General features: G+C 36.9%; 3 protein-coding genes across 3 annotated transcripts; 2 read left to right on the plus strand and 1 right to left on the minus strand.

Annotated features, from left to right (window-relative positions):
• Positions 1-1,879: 1,879 nt before the first annotated feature.
• Positions 1,880-5,054, plus strand: LOC146160666 (uncharacterized). The gene is made up of 6 exons (XM_083385589.1): positions 1,880-2,286; positions 2,547-2,617; positions 3,341-3,629; positions 3,761-4,286; positions 4,363-4,445; positions 4,624-5,054. The coding sequence occupies exons 1-6, from the start codon at positions 1,899-1,901 to the stop codon at positions 4,860-4,862; spliced, it is 1,596 nt and encodes a 531-aa protein (XP_083241715.1). The 5' UTR covers positions 1,880-1,898; the 3' UTR covers positions 4,863-5,054.
• A 3,832-nt stretch (positions 5,055-8,886) lies between these two features.
• On the plus strand, positions 8,887-10,613 carry LOC146160667 (uncharacterized). Its single transcript, XM_083383540.1, has 5 exons — positions 8,887-9,027; positions 9,087-9,225; positions 9,773-9,846; positions 9,939-10,095; positions 10,165-10,613. Exons 1-5 carry the CDS (start codon positions 8,894-8,896, stop codon positions 10,342-10,344), a joined length of 684 nt encoding a protein of 227 aa, XP_083239666.1. The 5' UTR covers positions 8,887-8,893; the 3' UTR covers positions 10,345-10,613.
• On the minus strand, positions 9,945-11,881 carry LOC146160668 (DNA-directed RNA polymerase II subunit RPB3-like). The gene is made up of 6 exons (XM_083383539.1): positions 11,714-11,881; positions 11,503-11,628; positions 11,251-11,379; positions 10,935-11,064; positions 10,716-10,869; positions 9,945-10,597 (listed from the first exon to the last, which is right to left on the minus strand). Exons 1-6 carry the CDS (start codon positions 11,834-11,836, stop codon positions 10,426-10,428), a joined length of 834 nt encoding a protein of 277 aa, XP_083239665.1. The 5' UTR covers positions 11,837-11,881; the 3' UTR covers positions 9,945-10,425.
• Between the last annotated feature and the right edge of the window lie 7,153 nt (positions 11,882-19,034).

Raw genomic sequence — 19,034 nt, forward strand, 5'->3', positions numbered from 1 at the left:
TTTAAATTATTTGATATCGGTCGAGACATGCACAATCTTTATTTAACGGTACGAAGAAAATGATCCTATAGTGCCGTTATACGAACTTATATGCAACAAAAGGTAATCAGTTCCACACGAATAGCATATCGCTCTGCATTGTTTGCTGTGATTGACAATCTTAACTTAATCTTACTGCACTGTGCTTTGACAGTTTACATACCAACAAAAGACCTGTTTGATATGGACCTTAAATGCTACTTTACTAACGTATTTCATTGCTTAATTGTAGTTAAAAAAATCTTGGCTGCTCTTTTAATATAGAGAAGTTCTCCCTTGAAAAAACGTCAATCGATGAGCGGTTGAAAGTCTCTCAATGTTTATTCAAATGAAACTCAAGGGACGGTGTACCACGATTTAATCTATTTAATCCTGTCGCTAAGACATCACGTGTTGCTCACATCGATTTACACGAAACGCAACGAGGCTCAAACGGCATGTTTGCAAACTTTTATCGAAACCATTTGTGTGCTGGAGGGCATTTAAGGTTATTGCCTTGTGGCTAGTTTACGTGATGCTACCTTTCAAACTCCTTTCCGTATAACTGTGCGTTTCAGAACGAAAAATTGAGTGGTTTAAATGAATGTGTAACCAAAACAACATTAACATTTAGCCACAAAATAGATCCTATGTAACTGTAGCCCCAAAACACGTATTTGCTTACCCATATGCACTAATGGTCCCCACGTCTAACAACTTCGAAGACACCGTTTTTGGCTGTACTCCTAAGAACGTTTCAGCTTATTTTGGCACCGCGATAGCGAGTGTGGGTACACCTGGCCTCTTGAAACTCACGCCAAGTGGCGTCAGTTCTTGATAGCACACGTTCAGTCGTTCACCAAGTTGCGAACATCCGCTGTCTCGCGTTTTGGTTGGCGCGAACTCTCGGTGTTGTACGAGCGCGTGTTATCCAGCAACCGAAGCCGCAAATTAGGCGCTTATAGGCCACCTAACAACGGAAACGTCGCGGTGTGCCTAAGTGCGTCCGATTGCCGTCAATTTGTCTCTTCGACTTTCCTTTTCGCCCGCCAATTAGCGTACCTTTCGACAGATCAGCAAAGTCGTCGGGCAAAATACGGGTCTAAGGGGCGCCGGTCCGTTGCAGAATCTTAGCGAAACGCTGTGAAAGCGGCCGTAATTACACGGACGTAAGCATTGTCGCTGACGCATGTCGGCAGGTGCGCGCGACAAGTATTTAATCAATAAGCTATCGCGTCTGATCCAAATCAGCGAGGAAAAATCAACACGTCTTGCTTGCTGCTTAGTTGTTGTTGGTACACAGTGGCAAAGCCACTCAGCCTAGCTGACCGCCGACGCTGCGGTAAAACAAATTAAAGTCTAATAAATCGGTGCAGTCTGCTGTTGCTATTTTTTCTTCTCCATTTTTATACTGTGGCCTAACTTTAAAATAAAGCATATTAAACAGAAGCTATTCAATTTACCAGAGTTTGGTCTTGCCAAAGCAGGCTTTGTGTTAGCTTATGTTTCGTTTGGAAATATTTCAGTAAACAAGGAAGGAAAGGCAACGTATTTTGTATTTGAGCTGATTTGGACTGTCAAACAAGTATAAGTTGTAAATATAAGCAAGTGGCTTGTGAGTTTACCGCCAGACAGCTAACAAAAGTCGACTAATTTGGCTATGTGATGATTCTTTATAGTTGTGTTAGCATTTTTTTTTTCGACGAACAAAAACTAATGAAAGTTCTAAGTTAACTAAAACGTTTAGATATTTATCATCTCCGTTTTAAAATCTCACCTGCCATTTACATACAACTATATGGCCGTATGCGCCTAATGATTTAAGAACGCTTATATTTTATTTAAGCCTACGAAAATTGGTTTCTCATAACAAACGTAAGATGTACAACTGCCTATCTGGTGATTTGGGCGCAAAATACCGACGCCAATCTTCCCTGGAATCCATGGAATCAGTTTTCATTAATCGCTGCGTAACCGGGACTGAGGAATTCACCAGAATGTCAAACAACGAAATGGACGAATTCTCGACCGGAATTGCCACAAAACTAACCGGGACTGAGGAATTCACCAGAATGTCAAACAACGAAATGGACGAATTCTCGACCGGAATTGCCACAAAACTAACCGGGACTGAGGAATTCACCAGAATGTCAAACAACGAAATGGACGAATTCTCGACCGGAATTGCCACAAAACTTGGCCACAGCAGCGAAAATGTCTTCCAAACGGTCACAACCGAAAACAATGAAAATACAAAGTTTAATAAAGGTAAGAGCGTTGTGGAATTGTCTCCTTGCAATGAAAAAAGACATCTAAGGAAATTTGCTTTCGGGTTTTTAAAAGAATCACTTTCTACCCAAATCAGCTTTGAACAAAGTTGTTGGTAAATTATAGGGGAATTTGTTTTATCAGTGTGGAATAAGGTTGCAACGTGTCGAATTTAATTTAAAATATAAAATACCCTAAACTGGCAGGGATAGCCTATCTTAGTTATACGCCATTTTTTAAATAAATATTTGTTTTAACAGCTGAAGAACTGAGTACGTACCGCCACAAATTCATCAAGAAACTACCTCGATCGTCCGTGCAAGACCGCCAGGTATTTGCAATGGCATCAACAACGTCACGTATTTAAAAAACATCTTGATTTAATCCGATCAACCACTGCGCGTCCAAAAAGCGTTTCGAAAGGGCGGTTATAACATTCTTCGTAAATTTTACTTCACTCGCTCGCACCTGGTTTAATTCGTCCAGGGCGTTTTGGAGGGTGTTTGTTTTACTTGGTTTCATAAAGTGTTATTTTATTTATATAAAGAAAAGCACGGTCGGTTAATAGTTGTGGTAATGCAAAACAAACTTACGATGTTAAAGCATTCGACTTAACAATACTGCCGCCAGTTATATCGAAATTCCTATAAAAGCTAATGTGAAAGGCAGTTGATTTATTTTGATTTTTTTTAAATCGCAGTGAATAGCAGCTTAAAATAATTGAAAAAAAATGCCCTAATTGTACTATAGACTATAAAATATGGATTATATCAGAAGCTGAAAATGCAACGACTAAAATAATCGAGTTGCCTATTTGTACAACAATGGCTATACTGTTTAAGTATAGCCTCGTAACGTTTTAATAAAATTCGGAAATTAGGTAGATTTAATGTATATTTTTTGTTCGTTTTAAAAAACGTTTCAAAATATTTTGCTTTGAACGTCAGTTAGCTTGGTTTTCGACCGAGCCGATCTGGAACAACGTTAACCGTTAAGCAATAAATAGGTAGGTATCACATATACGTTTAACCGATCGATTCTTCGATTCCTGCAGAAGTGGCTTGCTCGAGACGTTCTCTACAATGACACAGTAGCTCTTCACAAAATCGCCTCCGACTATAACGATGCAGGGTCTTTCGGCAACTCAGCCGATTCCAAGTCCTTCTGTAGGAGGAGTTCCTTCCGACATCTGGCAAGAGGCAAGGTGACCAAGTCCTCGATTGAGATGAACCGCGAGTTCTTTCGCGAAGTGATCTTGATGCGCTGCCTCCGCAAGAGTCCGCACATCCTTTTTTGCCACGGCTTCGTGCTCGACAACCAGAAGAACCTCTACATATCGATAGGTGCTATTGACAGTGTGCTTGCTGTTACATCCTGTCGCATTAAATGTTGTTTCTTTTTAATATAGCGTCTGCCTCTTTGTTACAATTGCATTCCATGACATACTAATCGTTTCCGTAATGTCTTTCCTCAGAAAACTTCGGTGAGATGTCGCTAAAGCGTTTCCAAGACCGATCTGTCAATCAAATTCTACCCGAAGAGACTGTCAAGGATATTAGCCGACAGCTTCTCAGTGCCCTCGAATACATTCACTCGATTCGAATTTGCCACAACGACCTAAACGCCTCAAACGTTGCTGTAAAACACGATCATTTAGCTGACCGTGATCAACAAGAAGGCAAGGTTCAAGTGAAAGTCGGCAACTTTCACAAAGCCAGGGACTTCTCAGTCTGGGTGGAGTGCAGGCGCGAATTTGAATGCTTCAAGTGCAGGGCGGTGTCGAAAATAGATAACGGCACCAACCTGGCCACGAACGCCTTCCACGCTATGCGCTGCGACCCTAGCTACGACATGATGTCGTTCGGTCACCTGGTCTTTCGCATGTTGAGAGGCTGCACGCCATGGATCAAGGTCTGCACGTGCGATGTCCACTACCTTAAGCACTGCAAGCGCTTGGCCCGGCTTTCGTCGTCCTCGGAAAACAAGGAATTCGAACAAAGGTGAGTTGGTGGCGCTCGTCGAGTAAGTGACTTTTTACATCATCTCGGGTGTATCTTTAAACGTGTTTGCTTATAGATCATCTGAAGTTTCGCCTGGAAGCGCCAACAGCACGGAAGCATACCAACTAGTTAGAAACAAGATAAAAAAGAACGTCAAAGGTAATTCGACATGGTTACATTTGTGTTTGTTTTAAGCTTTTTTTAGTTATCTTTTTTAGTTAGTTATGAAGTTTTAGTTATCCCTTATTCCAGTTGACTAAGTCACCCATAAATCTGATTTATCGTACTTAACACTTTCCACGTATAAACAAACACAAACACTAGTGCTTTTATCTAGGTAACGTTAAGAAAGACCCGCGCAAATCATGGAAGACGTTCAACCGAAAGTTTAGTAGGTGCTTAGATTTGCTGCTGTCCAACGACTATGCAGAGAGACCGTCGGCTAGACAGCTGTTGGCCGGCAGATCGGATCTGTCGCGCGTTTTTGCTGCCGAAAGCGATGGCGGAATTCAATTATGTTCCCGGCCCCGTGGACACAAATTAATCATGACTTGCGTATATTCCCAAACACTGTAGTAGGTTAGAACCGTTTAAATTTTAAAAATACTTGTAAAGTATAAAGTATACACACGCAGCAAAAACAAAACGCTTCATTTTTCGCGCAACAAACTATGTGTTATTTATTTCTTAAAAATCGCCTTTTTGTTCTACGTCATATTGTTATTTATTTTGCTAAAAATGCACAACGTTTGCTCGTTTTTACCGATTGGCTGCTCTTGTGTCGTGTTTAACATGTCTTGATTTTTACTTTTGGTACTTGAAGCTGTGTTTCTAAATTTGAACTAAATACATAAGATCTTGAAAATACCAAAAGTATTTAGTGTGCTGGAAAGAATAGATATACTTATTCTTGTTAAAGCGAAAACGAAAAACAAAAGCAGCAAACATACTAACAGTGATGTAATGATCGTGATCTAAGTTTCCGGTATATAGGTAAACCGAGTTATCTGACTCCTGCTGATATTCTATTTTTATATCATTAAAAATATTATAAAGGGATAGGGAATGATCTTATTATATAGTAATTGTAAATATACACAAAGGTCTGCAATGAAACGTGTTTATCATACAAATTAATTACATACATATACGCTACATTTATATATGAATCTATCCATACATAAAAAATTAATACACACAATTCTTTAATCAAGCCACTTCGAGGGTCGTAGCCTACTGACCAACCATAACCGCACACATTATAGTACACCGGATGTCTTTCGATAGGCTTACCGGAAATCAGTCAGCTTTATCAGAATTTTTGTACAAGCAAGGCCATGTTTGGAAATTAACTAGCCTGCGGTGAAATACGAACTCACGACCTCCGACAAAACCGGACAGTCTCTCGAATTGCTTTAATGTATACATTGTGCTTTATGAATGGTTCAGTTTCCTAATACGGGCTGTGCGTCACCGTCACACTCAACATATATGCCAACGAATTCCAAATTATTAAATGTAAACATTTTGAATTTATTTTAGTTTTGACACATTCGGTAAGTTAAATAGAGATTATATGGTGCATGTAATCTCAAATGTGAATAACTGCTTCGTCATCGTTATCCGAGAGATCCTTGGAACTATGGTGATGACATTTTCAATAAAGCTTTTTAAAACACTTTTCTATTTATCTATATTTTTATACATTAAACGTAATGGAACCGGCGGCTATTGAACGTATGCAGCTCACCATAAGTAGCCTACCGAAGACCAAAAACATTAAATAAACTGTCAGCGGTTTCATTTTATTTTAACGCTGTTAATGCTTGCGGGAAATACTATGAACTTGTGAACTGAAACTTTATTCAAGATTTCCTAAAACTCCATTCCTTTTGTGCATGACGAAACAAATCACAACCCTTTGAAATCAAAAATAAAATTTGCATAGCCTAATTTTTTGTTAATTTAATTTGTGATTGTGTCTCCTGCTTGTGGTGTCCATTAGTCTACTTTAGTCCGATGGTATACATTTTGACACCAGTGGTAAAAGTTCTGCAGGTTTGACTTGGCTCTCTTGGTAAAAGACTATATGTATTTTTTTCTTTACAAGGCTCAACAAGCTTACATCTTTTAAACCATTATTAAAATGAATATTTATTGCTAAACTTTTTTTTTTAATATTTTTTAACAATTTTAACCCACAGCGCGCCTGACGAGCGCAGCGAGCGCGATTTTTTATTGGATAGGGATAGGCCTACAGTGATGATATTGGATCGGAACCCATCCTGATTCCAAGTGAATTAGGTTACTTGTCGAAAGCTAATTTTTATATGAATTTCAGTCATGATTCGTGATACGCAGCAATTTCTACGAAGTTTATCAAAAAAACAACATGGTTGAGATTTCGCGTTCGTGCGGTTACCAGTGGGAGTTAGCTGTAGACTAGAGTCTATACATGAGTACTGAATGACACTCACTCGCCTGACTGGTGGGTTATTTAAGCGATAAATATTCATTGTCGCCCGACTTATATTGTGTAGGCTACTCAATTTGTTATTTCGAAACAAATTAATATATTTTATCGCTAAAAAAAAAAAAACGCCACGAGCTTGCGCAATTGCAACAACGGTGGTTTCCAGATGTCAAGACAGTGGTTCTCAAAAATTTTGGCTCGCACTGATCGTCAAGAATTTGGTATAACATCTTGAAAAAGAAATTAAAGCTCTGGTGAAGAACAAAAACACAGTAAAGGCGTAATTCACAGACAACGGTCTATCAGTTTAGAAATTTGGTACTGCGTATGCGCAAACGTCGGACTCTAATAGATTTACCTAGTTCAGCAGTGGTTCCCAAACTTTTTCATTCCTTGGCCCAATTTTTTTTTTATAAACCAGTTAGTGGCCTTCCATGTGTCTTTAACCTTTTTTGTACGCCCTTTCATCCAAATCATCCATCATCCAACTAGGATATATCAACCTGGCTGATATACATTTCGCGAATATATTGCCAGTTTGCAATTTATGCCTACATAGTCGGTCAATCTCTCGATAAATGCTGTAATTCTAACAACAACTAAATAATCCTTTATACTTTCGGTTCGTTGTTAGATTGGAATTAAATATCTTTACTCACATAATTTGAAAAGTAAATTGCCGTGCTAACTGCGTAGCAAATAAAAAACATAGGTCGTGAGACCGCAACCGACTCATCGAGGCGTTAGTGTATTTCGTCTCTTCAGGTTTTTTTATACCTATTTACCTCTAGCGATGGCTAGTGCACTTTGATTAATTTTCTTCGTTGATAAATCTGGAGTAAGCATGGTGTCGTCTGAAGAGTTTAAGCGCAAACTATAATATGTAAAAACAAGATTCGCAAATTTTCGCCTCGACGTAGTTCAAAGAAAGCCAAATAATTTGAAAAAAGCCTCTGACATCTATTTTAGGAATGATCCGACATCCAATTAACGCATCTTGGAAGACGCCATTAAACTTAATTTCATAAGTTAAATTTTATAAATATACCCTAACCCTGATAAAAAACGAACTGTCACGAACACAATACTGCTCTCTACTTTGGAATATACTTAGACGCTTTTCAGCCGATACCTAGAAGTGTTAACTATCAGTTTCGCTTTTATCTTGGTTTCTCAGTCGCACAAAAACGCACCTGCTTACTTTTAATGACTAGAATGCCCTGCTTTTAACTCCCCTTCCACAAAAAACTAATGTCAAATACAACAGTTAAGACTACATTGTGACACGAACACTTCCGAATCATTTGGCGTGCCCTAAAAATCGTGCCAGGGGTTGCCGACCCCTGAATTATACTATACCGTATCACTGACTGATAAAGCATAAAACAGGTCACTCATGCGTGCAATTCATTTAGAAACAAGTTGTTCTGTTGTTCTGAGACCTTATAAAAACAGCAGTCTGTCAAACCGCTAATATGAGTAAATGTAAATCCACATTTCCTTTGTAGTATTAATAAAGAATAAAGTATACCGTCGTGTTTCGAGGTTTAGGTGTTTAAGACTAGAATCATCGTAGTCGGTCCTTGGAAGTATGCTTTTAGTGCTAAATGAGTGGAGAATCAACTGCGACTTTTTTGCGTCTCTTTAGCTTTGCGGCCTTTAACAGATTTGGTAGCTGGTCTAGAGTCCTATCACAGGGTGAAAACAATTATAAAAGCAACGCACAATATTTGGGTTAGCATGTTGGTTAATGTTGGGTTAGGGTGGGTCAAGTAGATATATACTGGAAAATGATATAAAATGCCCTGGAATGCAAACGCACGCTTACCGAGTTGTACAATGTGGATATCTTTCTACTCGGGGGGATTGCTATTACTTACGACTATGACATTTACCCAGTTTTAACTAGCAGTTCCAAACCACAGCAAATTTTACATATTTTTTTTAAATGTAAAGCTTTCTTTATATGTGCAGTAATATTGTATTACACGATAATATTTTGAGCTGCTTGTTTCCCTTTGGGTTTACTGAAGTACCAATAAACTTCCAATTAAATAATTCTATCTATTTGTTTATTTTAAACATTTTGTTGTGTTGTTACTTACTATTTTTGTTAATTGTAGAGTTTGATTTTATGCAAATGGCCAATCTAATTCAAAAAACATGCTTAAGATACTTTCATGTGTCAGCTGTTCGTTCCAGGACACCATATAAACACTCTGGGCCCATCAAAATCCAATCAATTGCCCATACTGCAGCTAAACTTGGGTAAGTTATTAAACAATTGCTAAAATATTTTGAAAAAAATAATGCATTTATATGTTTAGATTCGAAACTCCTCAAGAAATGTATCCAGAATATCCAATAGAAGAACCCCCAAAATTTTGGATGATTGAGCAAGTTAAAACATTACAACATAGGCCTTATTGGGAAAAAGAAGCAATGAAAGAGCTTGGTTTATATAAGGTAAATGGTAATAACAACATATTCAAGACAACCATGGCTATATAATACATCTGTATATAGAAATGTTTATCTCAATGGTGCCCAACCTTTTCTTGGCTGATCAAACCATTGTTCATAAATTTAGTTAAAAAAATATAAAACCCTAATTTTTTCAAGCAGAGAATATAATTTATGCAGCTGCTAAAGTATTACACATGTTTTAATTTTCTGAAACCTACTAATAAGCCCAGAAAAATACTTGCATACTAGTTTATTTAAAGCAAAATGAACTGCTAAAACAAAAAGGCTAAAACATTTTTCAAAAAATATATACTTTTAAACCAAATAAGTACTTTCGTGTGACTAGGATGTTTGTGTATACTTTTACTTGAAGTTGTGTTATTGCTTTACAATTTACCATACATTATGGGAACAACAGAAAATTCCCCAACAAAAACATACTTAGTGGGAACAATGCTATAATTAATATTAAAGCCTGGTAATGCAGAATGGTACCAATGCTGTCAAAACCCCTTGATTAGGATTTGTTTAATTATATTTCTTTTAGAGATTCGACATCAGCATTCAAATAAACTATGCAAAAATGAATGAAATCTTGTGGTCCGTCAAGCATCTTATCCGGTAAAGAACTAGTATATATATATATATATATATAAATATATATATATTACATATTGTTGTTACCACTAAAGCCTGAATATACTATTTATTAGGGTGCAGCCAGTTAGATTTCCACAAGGTCTGCCTACAAAAGAAGACATTGGGTTTACACAGTTACTAAAAGATGGCAGATTTATTATTGAAAGAACAACAATGGAATCACAACCAGATGCAAACATAGTTCCAACACCCCAACCAGAAGACTGGAAGGTTTTACTTGTGAAATATATGTATACACACAACTTTGGACCGTATTAAATTAGGCAGATATTTTTGCAGGTGGTGGATGGCTACAGAATGTGCAACGGCTGCAGACACAAACGCTGTTTGAAATATGGAATGTGTCAAAGGCTGTGGCGGCAAAAAGGTTTCAATCGCATTGAAGAAATTGGACCAAAATTATTTAACTTTGTTGATAATCCTTTAAAAACCAAAAAGGAAGCAGGGAAATGTTCCTAATAAATTTACTTTGTTTTTTTACCAGTGTTCTTGAGCATCAAAAATAGACAGTCACTATACAGACAACGCATATCTTGCACATTAGCTGATCGTTAGACCTTCTTGTTGCAGTTCATGGCTGTGTTGTGTTTGTAAGTCACTAAGTTTCTTTTTTAGAACTGCAAGGCCATTGAGTACAATGTTTTCAGGCCTGATAGCTCCAGTTGTTTCAATGTTGTAGAAGAACTTGTTTGGCTTTCCATTGGGGTCAAACCTAAAAATCAAATAATGTTACTTTTAAAAATTTACCCACACAACCTAAATTATGTAATTTTTAAGTGTGTCAGTGTCTAAATGTAATGGTAAGATAATGTTTCAATTAAATCACTCACTCTCCTTGAAATTTTTCATCTTCATCTAATATTTTACTATGTTCACTTTTTGGCCACTCTTCTGGCTTTGGATATGTTGTGTGTCGTAATGTGTTGTCTGGATCATACTCAAATGCAACAACACTTACTGGTTGCCATTTAGCATGCTCTTTGCCTATAAACACAGCGGGTGAATTATTGATATTTTAAAAACATTACTGTGTATCGGCAAAAAATTACCAAAGCCTTTCTTGGCATAGGCTTTAAACTTCAAGGCTTGACCTTTTCTTAACTTTACAATCAAAATATCATCCTGTTCTCCGTAAGCTTCACTGCTATCCCCCCTGCTAAGAGATGTTATTGGAACAACCTGAATAACGGAACAAAACAATAATAAATAAATTATGGGTGCTGGCAAAATTTTATTGTAAATGATATACTATGATTTTTCCATTGTGATTAAGCTCAAACCTGATACTTGAATAGACCCAAACAAAACAACGCTGTAAGTTACGCAGTTTTATCATAAACTATACTGACAACATATATTACAAACCTTTGGGTTCATTGAGATTAGGTCTCTGGTAGTGACTTGTCTGGTTCCCTCATTGTTGCACTTAACATCCAAATGAAACTCTACAGAGCACTCTTGGCAAAACTCTTCACACATACAATCACGGGAGTACTATCAAAATACAAAAACTTATATGCTGAAATAAAATACAATTAAAGCAAAAACATAATACTGAGTTTATCATTGGAATAATTCCATTGTAAATAAATTCTATATCACTCAAGGATTTGACACCTGAATTTTGTCCACGATGTCATCAGATGTTAATGGTATCAAACCAATTCTATGAGACAAAAATTCATCATTTAGGACAGAGGAGTTTTCTTCAATTTGAATCCAGTCAATTGCCAATGTAGGAACCTGTACAGTACATCATATTTGGGTGTGATTAAAGAAAATTTCGATCTTACACGGTTCATCAATTTATTTAAAAGTTTGTAATTACCTCTGCAATAAACACACGTCTAATGGAGTTGGCAGTGCTCAAATCTGTATCTTCGACAACAAATTTTACATTACCTCTGGTTAATTCGGTTATATTTACTGTGGGTTGATTAGCATAGGGCATATTACACTAGGTTTTATAAGATAATCTGACAATGTAACAACATAAGAAACAATTAACTTCTATAAAAGATGTCCTGCAATTATAATAATTTAACAGCAAAGACATATTGTTTTGTTTGGAGTTTAATTAAGTCATAAAACACTTTAAAAATGATGGCGAGTGCACCCTTTTCAACAAACCGGAGCTGGTCTAAAATCTTACCACAGCATTGATACAAATATTAAAGCAATGCACAATATTTGGGTGAGGGTGGGTCAAGTATTATTATTTGACTTATCCAAACCCAGGTCCCAGACGCTAACCCAAGTAATGTTTTTTTAAACCACATCTGAAGCTGAATTTCTCCATAAAAAAAAAGAAAGCACAACTTTGCTGTCACCCTGATTTTTGGTCAAGCACTGAAGCCACTAATAAGATCTCCATTACTTGCCGAACTGGGTCTAAACAAATGCCGAAATGTTTGTTTTTGGTTACAACATGTATAGTTTTGGTACATTTTGTATTCTACTTCTGTGAAAGGCGTATGATTAACCGCCGGTTAGTTAACCCACAAGTTATGGGATTGTTTTAGTTCATAGTGGTCCGAGAGTATGATAATGGCCATATCCACGGTACGTAAAAATTTAATGCCAATAACAAATAATTTCGTGTTGAATAAACAACAAAATATATTTCAGGTTATTATAGACTTACGAAAAACGCATCAACAATAAATTCTGCCCGCGAAAAAATACAGCGTTAAATCGTATAATTTGTGAGGAGACTATTCACAATGTTATGCATGAATGAGCAAGACCTGGTCTAAAATTACAAAACTTACGTCCGTCCAAAGAGATTCAACTGTTTATAAGTACGCAAGAAAGGCGGCCCCTTATTTCCGCAAACATATTTGTTTGTCAAAACTAAAGAGATGATAATCTCTTTGAGTAGACCTGCAGGGGTCAATAAAGGGCTGGATTACTCAAAGACCTGACCATCGTGGGCCGAATATAAAACTTTGTGTTAACTTTTATTAAATTAATTATCATTGGGGGGGGAGGGGGGGGATTTGTCCTCTTTTCTCAAGAAAAATGAATGGTCCTCCGAGGACGCTCAAAATTGTTCAAATGGCCTCTTTTTTGCATTTCGAGTTAGTTGCTTATACTTTTAACAAGACTTCTAGGCGAGACGTTGTATTTATTACCAAATAAATACTGTAGCCATGAAACATGCTGAATTGCTGGTTTAAAACAGGTTTAACAAATTGCCCTACCAGCCCTACCTTCTTGATTCTTACAGAAAACATTGGGCCCAAAAAATGGCAACAGAACCTCACATTTAAAAAGGCCGATTAATAAAGCAAAGGTGTGAGTTTTGTGGGCCTAGCCTACTATCAGTGTTACTGTATGGTAGGCTATGTTTTGATTTCTTACAGAAGCTTGTCTAGTTAGTCTACAGCAGCGGTTCTTAACCAGGGGACGCGCCCCTCTAGGGGGGCTCCAAGCAATTCTTGGGGGTGGGGTCGCTAAGTCTAAGTTAATTTATAATTTTTTGCAATGATTCTAATGGTTTCGTTTGGTTGTACACCACTCCTACAACGCTGTACAAATGTTCTGTTTCTACTTATGTTAACTTTTTTAGCACAAAGTCTCTCATTGTAGCTATAACGGCCCTATTTAATGACAATTTTGCTAACTTATAAACAATAAAATTCATCCACCGTTCGAACATTTTTTATCCATGTTTTATATAATTGGATAACAGGCTATAATCTGTTGCTAGCCCTGTCTTTTTTGCGCGAATCGATAATGTTTTTTTTGTATTGTGTGTTATCTCATCTTTTGAAACAGGATAACGCAAAGTTTCATTTTTGCGCTTAAATTTGTTTTGCGGTCGACATCGCAGCCTTACAACTGTGGAGTAAATGCCCCCTCACAACACGTTGGTCAAAATCATCTTGTGTGTCCAACACTCAAAGCCTAGTGTTTAAATTTTGCCCATTAATTTAAAAAAAATGCCGAATTGCTTTTCGCAGAGAGGGGGGGGGGGGGGTGGGTAAGGCATAGGAAAATTACAAAAGGGGGGCGCGGCTGAAAAAGGGTAAAGAACCACTGGCCTATAACAAACAGGTGGTTCTCGGCAGATGCTTTCATTTTTCTTTATTATTTTTTGAATTTAATTTAGACAACAATAAAGCAAAATAAGCTATAATGGTGAAGAGGAAAACTCTGTTTACTGATGAGCTAAGACAGAAGTATCCTTGTTCAGAAAAGGACGTGTTAATTTCGAAGCTGAATGCAATACTTGCGGATATGCCACGTTTTTCTCGAACGTAACAATTCTACTTTCGTTTTACTTGCAGGCAAGAAAATGTCCTCTTTTTGGGTGCTGAAAATATGGTAGCCCTAATTCACTATCAATAAACTAATCCAAATGTTTCTACCAAGGCTGCAGAGTCGGATTCGGCACTCGACGATTTCGATTAATTTTGCTGGAGTCAGACTCGAGACGTAAGACTACACGAGTCCCCACTATACGACGCGCGCTTGCGAAGTGCAGATTTTCCGCAAGCTGTAAATCGAAAAGGTGGATATAACATTAACATATGTTGCGATATTTTCCAACCATGTAGGCCTAGCCTATTGTATTTCGCGCCGCTCATTCTATTGTCTCTCTACAAATTTATATTCTGCCTATTTATTGGAAATTCAATTTTATCGCGCTTTGTGCATCCATAATGTATGAGTTTTAAATAACACTTACGATTCATGATGTTAATTTAGTAACTTTACTTACATTGTATGTCAGTGTAATAGAATATGCTGTTTGTTGTAAGGCAGTAGGCTACACTACACATAAGTTTGCAAATAACAATTCAGGAAGTATAGTGGTATGTAACAGTCATATTCTTGTAAAAGGCCCCTTCGATTTTTAACCCAGGTCAGGACAGATTGGGTCTTAGCACGCTACTACGAAAAAATATACACGCTACAGATAACTAGGGGTGGATCCAGAATTTGTTGGGACACATACAAATACAAATAATCCTAAAAAAACTTGTTGTTTTCTACGCCAAATACAGCTTAATCGGGCGAAGCCCTAAAAAATGCGTTTACTCGGTTGAATTTACAAAACATGCAGAATATTAGATATAGAATGTGTCCAATTAACGTAAAAAATGCACGCAAAACAACTAATGTGCCAAGACAGTCTTTATCATGTGACTTATTCACATCCCGTCCTGTTTATTTAAAAATATTTAATTTCGCTGATTACAACAAATTCGTTGTATACGATTCTGTGATATCGTTTTAAACAGGTTGGTTTCAATATTATGTAGGCTAGCTAGTGTATCATGTAATGATGTAGTGCTAAAGTTGTTTTTTATGCCTTGTGGCAAAAATTAATCAATTTAAAAATAATAGATTCTTCATGTCCCATCTTGCGAATCACTGTGTCATAATTTGAAACGCTGGATTCTAACGACGGAAAACAACAACGTTTGTCATAAGACAATTTATTAAAAAAATTAAAAAGCTAAAGACAAATTCATAAGTGTTTTTACAAGCGTTCAGGGCAAAGCTATTAAGTCGACATGAAATTATGTGAAATTATTGGTATAACTGAGAAATATATAATAATTTGTAAAAAGTGTCCTATCACGGACAGCCTTCCCCGAATATTGCATTCTAAAACAATCATATACACCAGGGTTTCCCAAACTTTTTTGGACAACGGACCACTATTTGTAAATCTGTTTTTTCGCGGACCGCAATACAAAGCAAAAAATAAATCAAACCGAACTGTATTTATTTACAAAACTGACGACATCAATGGGACGGTTGGTTTGTCATCTCTGCCTTTAACAAACTTTTTACTCAATATCTTCGTTTCACTTACTTTTGCGTAGGCAAACGGTTGGAATGATTTCAACAAAACCGTAAATTCCGAATGGCGATAAGAATATATTATTCCGTCATAGACGAAGAATACGAGAATTTTTCGTTAACAACTTTTGGACTAAAACGAAGGCGCAAATAGTAAGATTTACGATACTGGATAGCAAAAGCTTTCGAAATCAATAAGTTGTGAAATAACTGCGACAATTGAAAGGGTACGTTATGCTCCGCGGACCACAGTTTGGGAAACCCTGATATACACAATGTAGGTAATCTGTGACTAAAACCTAATGGGTGTGCAGTTGTGCACTTACCATGCAGTTTCAAAAACTTTATACCGGCTGTGTTTTCAATCAGAAATGAGACGTCCGCGTGTCCGCATGATGCGTTTTTTAACCATTTAAATTATAAAAATGCGGAACTGTTTACCAAATGCAGATTTGCGATGTAACATAAATGTTTTGCGTTTTAACAAAATTTTGGGGATTAGTTTGATAAATTTTGTCTTTTAACGAACCCCGCATGTATAGTCCGGGAGATTTAAGTCATGGGCGAATGGTGGCGACACGGCTTAAAGAATGTCTGAGCCGAAATATAACCTTACAGAAAAAATATTTTCATACATTTTAGTTTTACTAAAGTTAGCTGAACTATACCTAAGTCCTCAACTGTGCAAAATTGTACGTCACTACAAAGTTTAGAGATTTAGACTATACCATTTTCTTATTGGTATGAAACGTTTGGCAGATTTTGCACTCTTCGTCTCTTTACATATATTGTTGACTGACAGTGTCTCTTCTTCCAATAATCATGCCTGAAACCTGTTGTTTATTTCCGACACATACTTTTCAGGAATAGCGGTAAGAAATGGCTCCTTAATTAACAAGCATAAGCGCGGTGGCGAGAATATTGTGAAGCACTATATTTCAGAAAGAAGGCTTCAAACATCAAAACTAATTTGAACCCATATAATCGTAAACCATATATTTTGATGACGAGGTAAAAATACCATGAGTATAGACTTAAAAAACACCTGGTTTTGATGCCATACCGACAGAGCTAAGGAAGTATACGGTTTATGTTGTTCTTCGTTTTCTTGAATTAAAAGATTGATTACGATCGCTGAAAAAGTAAAACATTTTTAGATGAACGATACGATTTTCTTAATTACTTCCTCGTGCTGTGCCAACTAAAGTATTTAAAAGTTAAAAAATAATCAAGTTTCCTTTTGGCTCATCATGCAATGTAGTCTACACAATGAAAAACAATCATTGTACAGTAGAATACAGCAGTGTTGTAATAACTTAAGTCATGACTTGGTTTATGGTAAGCGCACTTTTGTCGTTTTTTTAAGCGATTTGACTATGTCTGTTGTAGCCTACAAATGACGACTAGGACTTAATAGTCAATTTACAAATAACTTGAGATTGAATTTAAGTGCTTTAACTGAATACAATAGTTGGTACATTTGGCTATTCATTTCATTTTCGGCTCGCCATTTAATTTGTTTTGGTGGTTGTGATAGAGACGGTACAACATGATAGATTTTTTAGTTTAAACAAGTTAATTACCAGAACTGGACATGACTTAATTGCTATAACAATGTAACAATGTGCCCTTTAATTTATTTTTATGTGGTGATATCTACAACGTTATACAGTAGGTCTACAACCTGCAGGTTAAATCTTGTTCTGGCATCGCCGTTTGGGCGTCGATCGCTGTTCCGACACAGGGACTTTTATCCCTGGACCCTGGTTATGAGGTTTTGGGTCGTTACAGTGTAGCGTTATAAGTTGGTCTAAGAATGGAGCTTGTAATGAAGTTGAGTTTGGGTTAGGTACAGAGGCGGATCTTGGATTTTTGAGTGGGTCGGGAATAAAAACTTCACTAAAGTGCTGAAATTGGGTTTCACTATATTCGAGGAGGTTGGGGTAAATGCGTTCATTTAATTAAATTTTATGAACGTTTAATAGAAAACGTGTGGCGACGGCTTGATCGCAAGATCATTGTTCGCACATTAATCAATAATATACTAGACTAGAATTTGACCTATTATAAATACAATGATTTTAACACCCTATGGTTGTTTAAAGCAGTGCTTCTTAAACTTTTTTAGTTTTGTTCACCCCTAGCATCAATCTCCAGATTTCATTCACCCTTGTCTATAATGATGATAAAACTATCTCGTCTATATAAAACAGAACAAAATGATTTATGATGTTTCGATTTTTGTTAAGATTAACTCAAGCTAAGGTTTACCATTGGAAATCTACAATTTCTCGAGTCCAGAAATATAAAGCTACAAAAGCACAAAACACAGTCACCAAATTTTGTACTTAAACACACAGTGCAAACAACTTCAATATTACAATAAGCAAAAAAAACACCAAAAAAGACCAGTTCAGTAGTCGATTTACTGCAAAGCTATCATACATGTCTGACGGTTCACCCTTATTCACCCTTTTTGATTGGTTCACCCCTGCAAAAATTTTCATTCACCAGTTTAAGAAACACTGGTTTAAAGTACTACATAAATTAGGCCAGGGGTCGGCAACCTTTCGTACGCAGTGTGCCAGATTATGAATAATGTCAAAATGATAACAACTCGCGTGCCCAACATTGTTCTATGTTTGGTTTCGCACTGGCAATCAGGGCTACGGAGTTGGTTAAAAACAATCCGTGTCCGACTCTGGCCGAATATGAGATTTCATCGCGTCCCGAGTCCGACTCAGCCTCTGTATTTCACCAATTTGCGTAACTAAAATAAGGTGGATATTCCGCAATCCACTCATAGGGTCATGGAAAATATGCCACGAGCATATGCTATTCCACCTTAACACTTTACAGTTTGCTGCCTAAATCAGTTTCGAATTTTGCTACTGCGTATGCGCACACTTCGGACTCGGGTAGTTTTACCTGGTCTAACTCGAGTCCCGAGTTCGACTCAGCAGCCCTGTTGTGATCTGACATCTAATTTACGTATCTTTTTTGAAATACACTTCGATGCTTTTAAGCCGATACCTAGAAATGTTAACTTATCAGTTTCGCTTTTTGTTGGTTTCTCAGTCGCACAAAAACACACGTGCTTACTTTTAATGTCGAACAGTGATTCTCAAACCTTTTTTGCGTACGGACCGGTAAAATATTAAAACAATTTTTGCGGATCGATGGACCTTCAAAAATTAAAATCAACCCAAAATGTAATTATCACCAAAGTACACAACTTAAAAGCAAATAACGAAAACTTCAATGTTATGAGAAATTTGCTGCTGTCTTATTGATATCACACGTGTTATACGTGGTTCTATTGAAGTTTTTCA

This window comes from Ascidiella aspersa, chromosome 3, assembly GCF_963924565.1.
Source record: "Ascidiella aspersa chromosome 3, kaAscAspe10.2, whole genome shotgun sequence".
In the NCBI taxonomy this organism is placed as follows: domain Eukaryota; kingdom Metazoa; phylum Chordata; class Ascidiacea; order Phlebobranchia; family Ascidiidae; genus Ascidiella; species Ascidiella aspersa.

Excerpts from the sequence above, each read along its gene's own strand:
- LOC146160666 (XM_083385589.1), top strand. The coding sequence starts at position 1,899 with ATGTACAACTGCCTATCTGGTGATTTGGGCGCAAAATACCGACGCCAA. Across the intron at positions 2,618-3,340 it reads CGTCCGTGCAAGACCGCCAG|AAGTGGCTTGCTCGAGACGT; the intron begins GTATTTGCAATG and ends CGATTCCTGCAG. Across the intron at positions 4,287-4,362 it reads AACAAGGAATTCGAACAAAG|ATCATCTGAAGTTTCGCCTG; the intron begins GTGAGTTGGTGG and ends GTTTGCTTATAG.
- LOC146160667 (XM_083383540.1), top strand. The coding sequence starts at position 8,894 with ATGCAAATGGCCAATCTAATTCAAAAAACATGCTTAAGATACTTTCAT. Across the intron at positions 9,847-9,938 it reads TCCGTCAAGCATCTTATCCG|GGTGCAGCCAGTTAGATTTC; the intron begins GTAAAGAACTAG and ends ACTATTTATTAG. Across the intron at positions 10,096-10,164 it reads CCCAACCAGAAGACTGGAAG|GTGGTGGATGGCTACAGAAT; the intron begins GTTTTACTTGTG and ends ATATTTTTGCAG.
- LOC146160668 (XM_083383539.1), bottom strand. The coding sequence starts at position 11,836 with ATGCCCTATGCTAATCAACCCACAGTAAATATAACCGAATTAACCAGA. Across the intron at positions 11,065-11,250 it reads TAATCTCAATGAACCCAAAG|GTTGTTCCAATAACATCTCT; the intron begins GTTTGTAATATA and ends TCCGTTATTCAG. Across the intron at positions 10,598-10,715 it reads GATGAAAAATTTCAAGGAGA|GTTTGACCCCAATGGAAAGC; the intron begins GTGAGTGATTTA and ends TTTGATTTTTAG.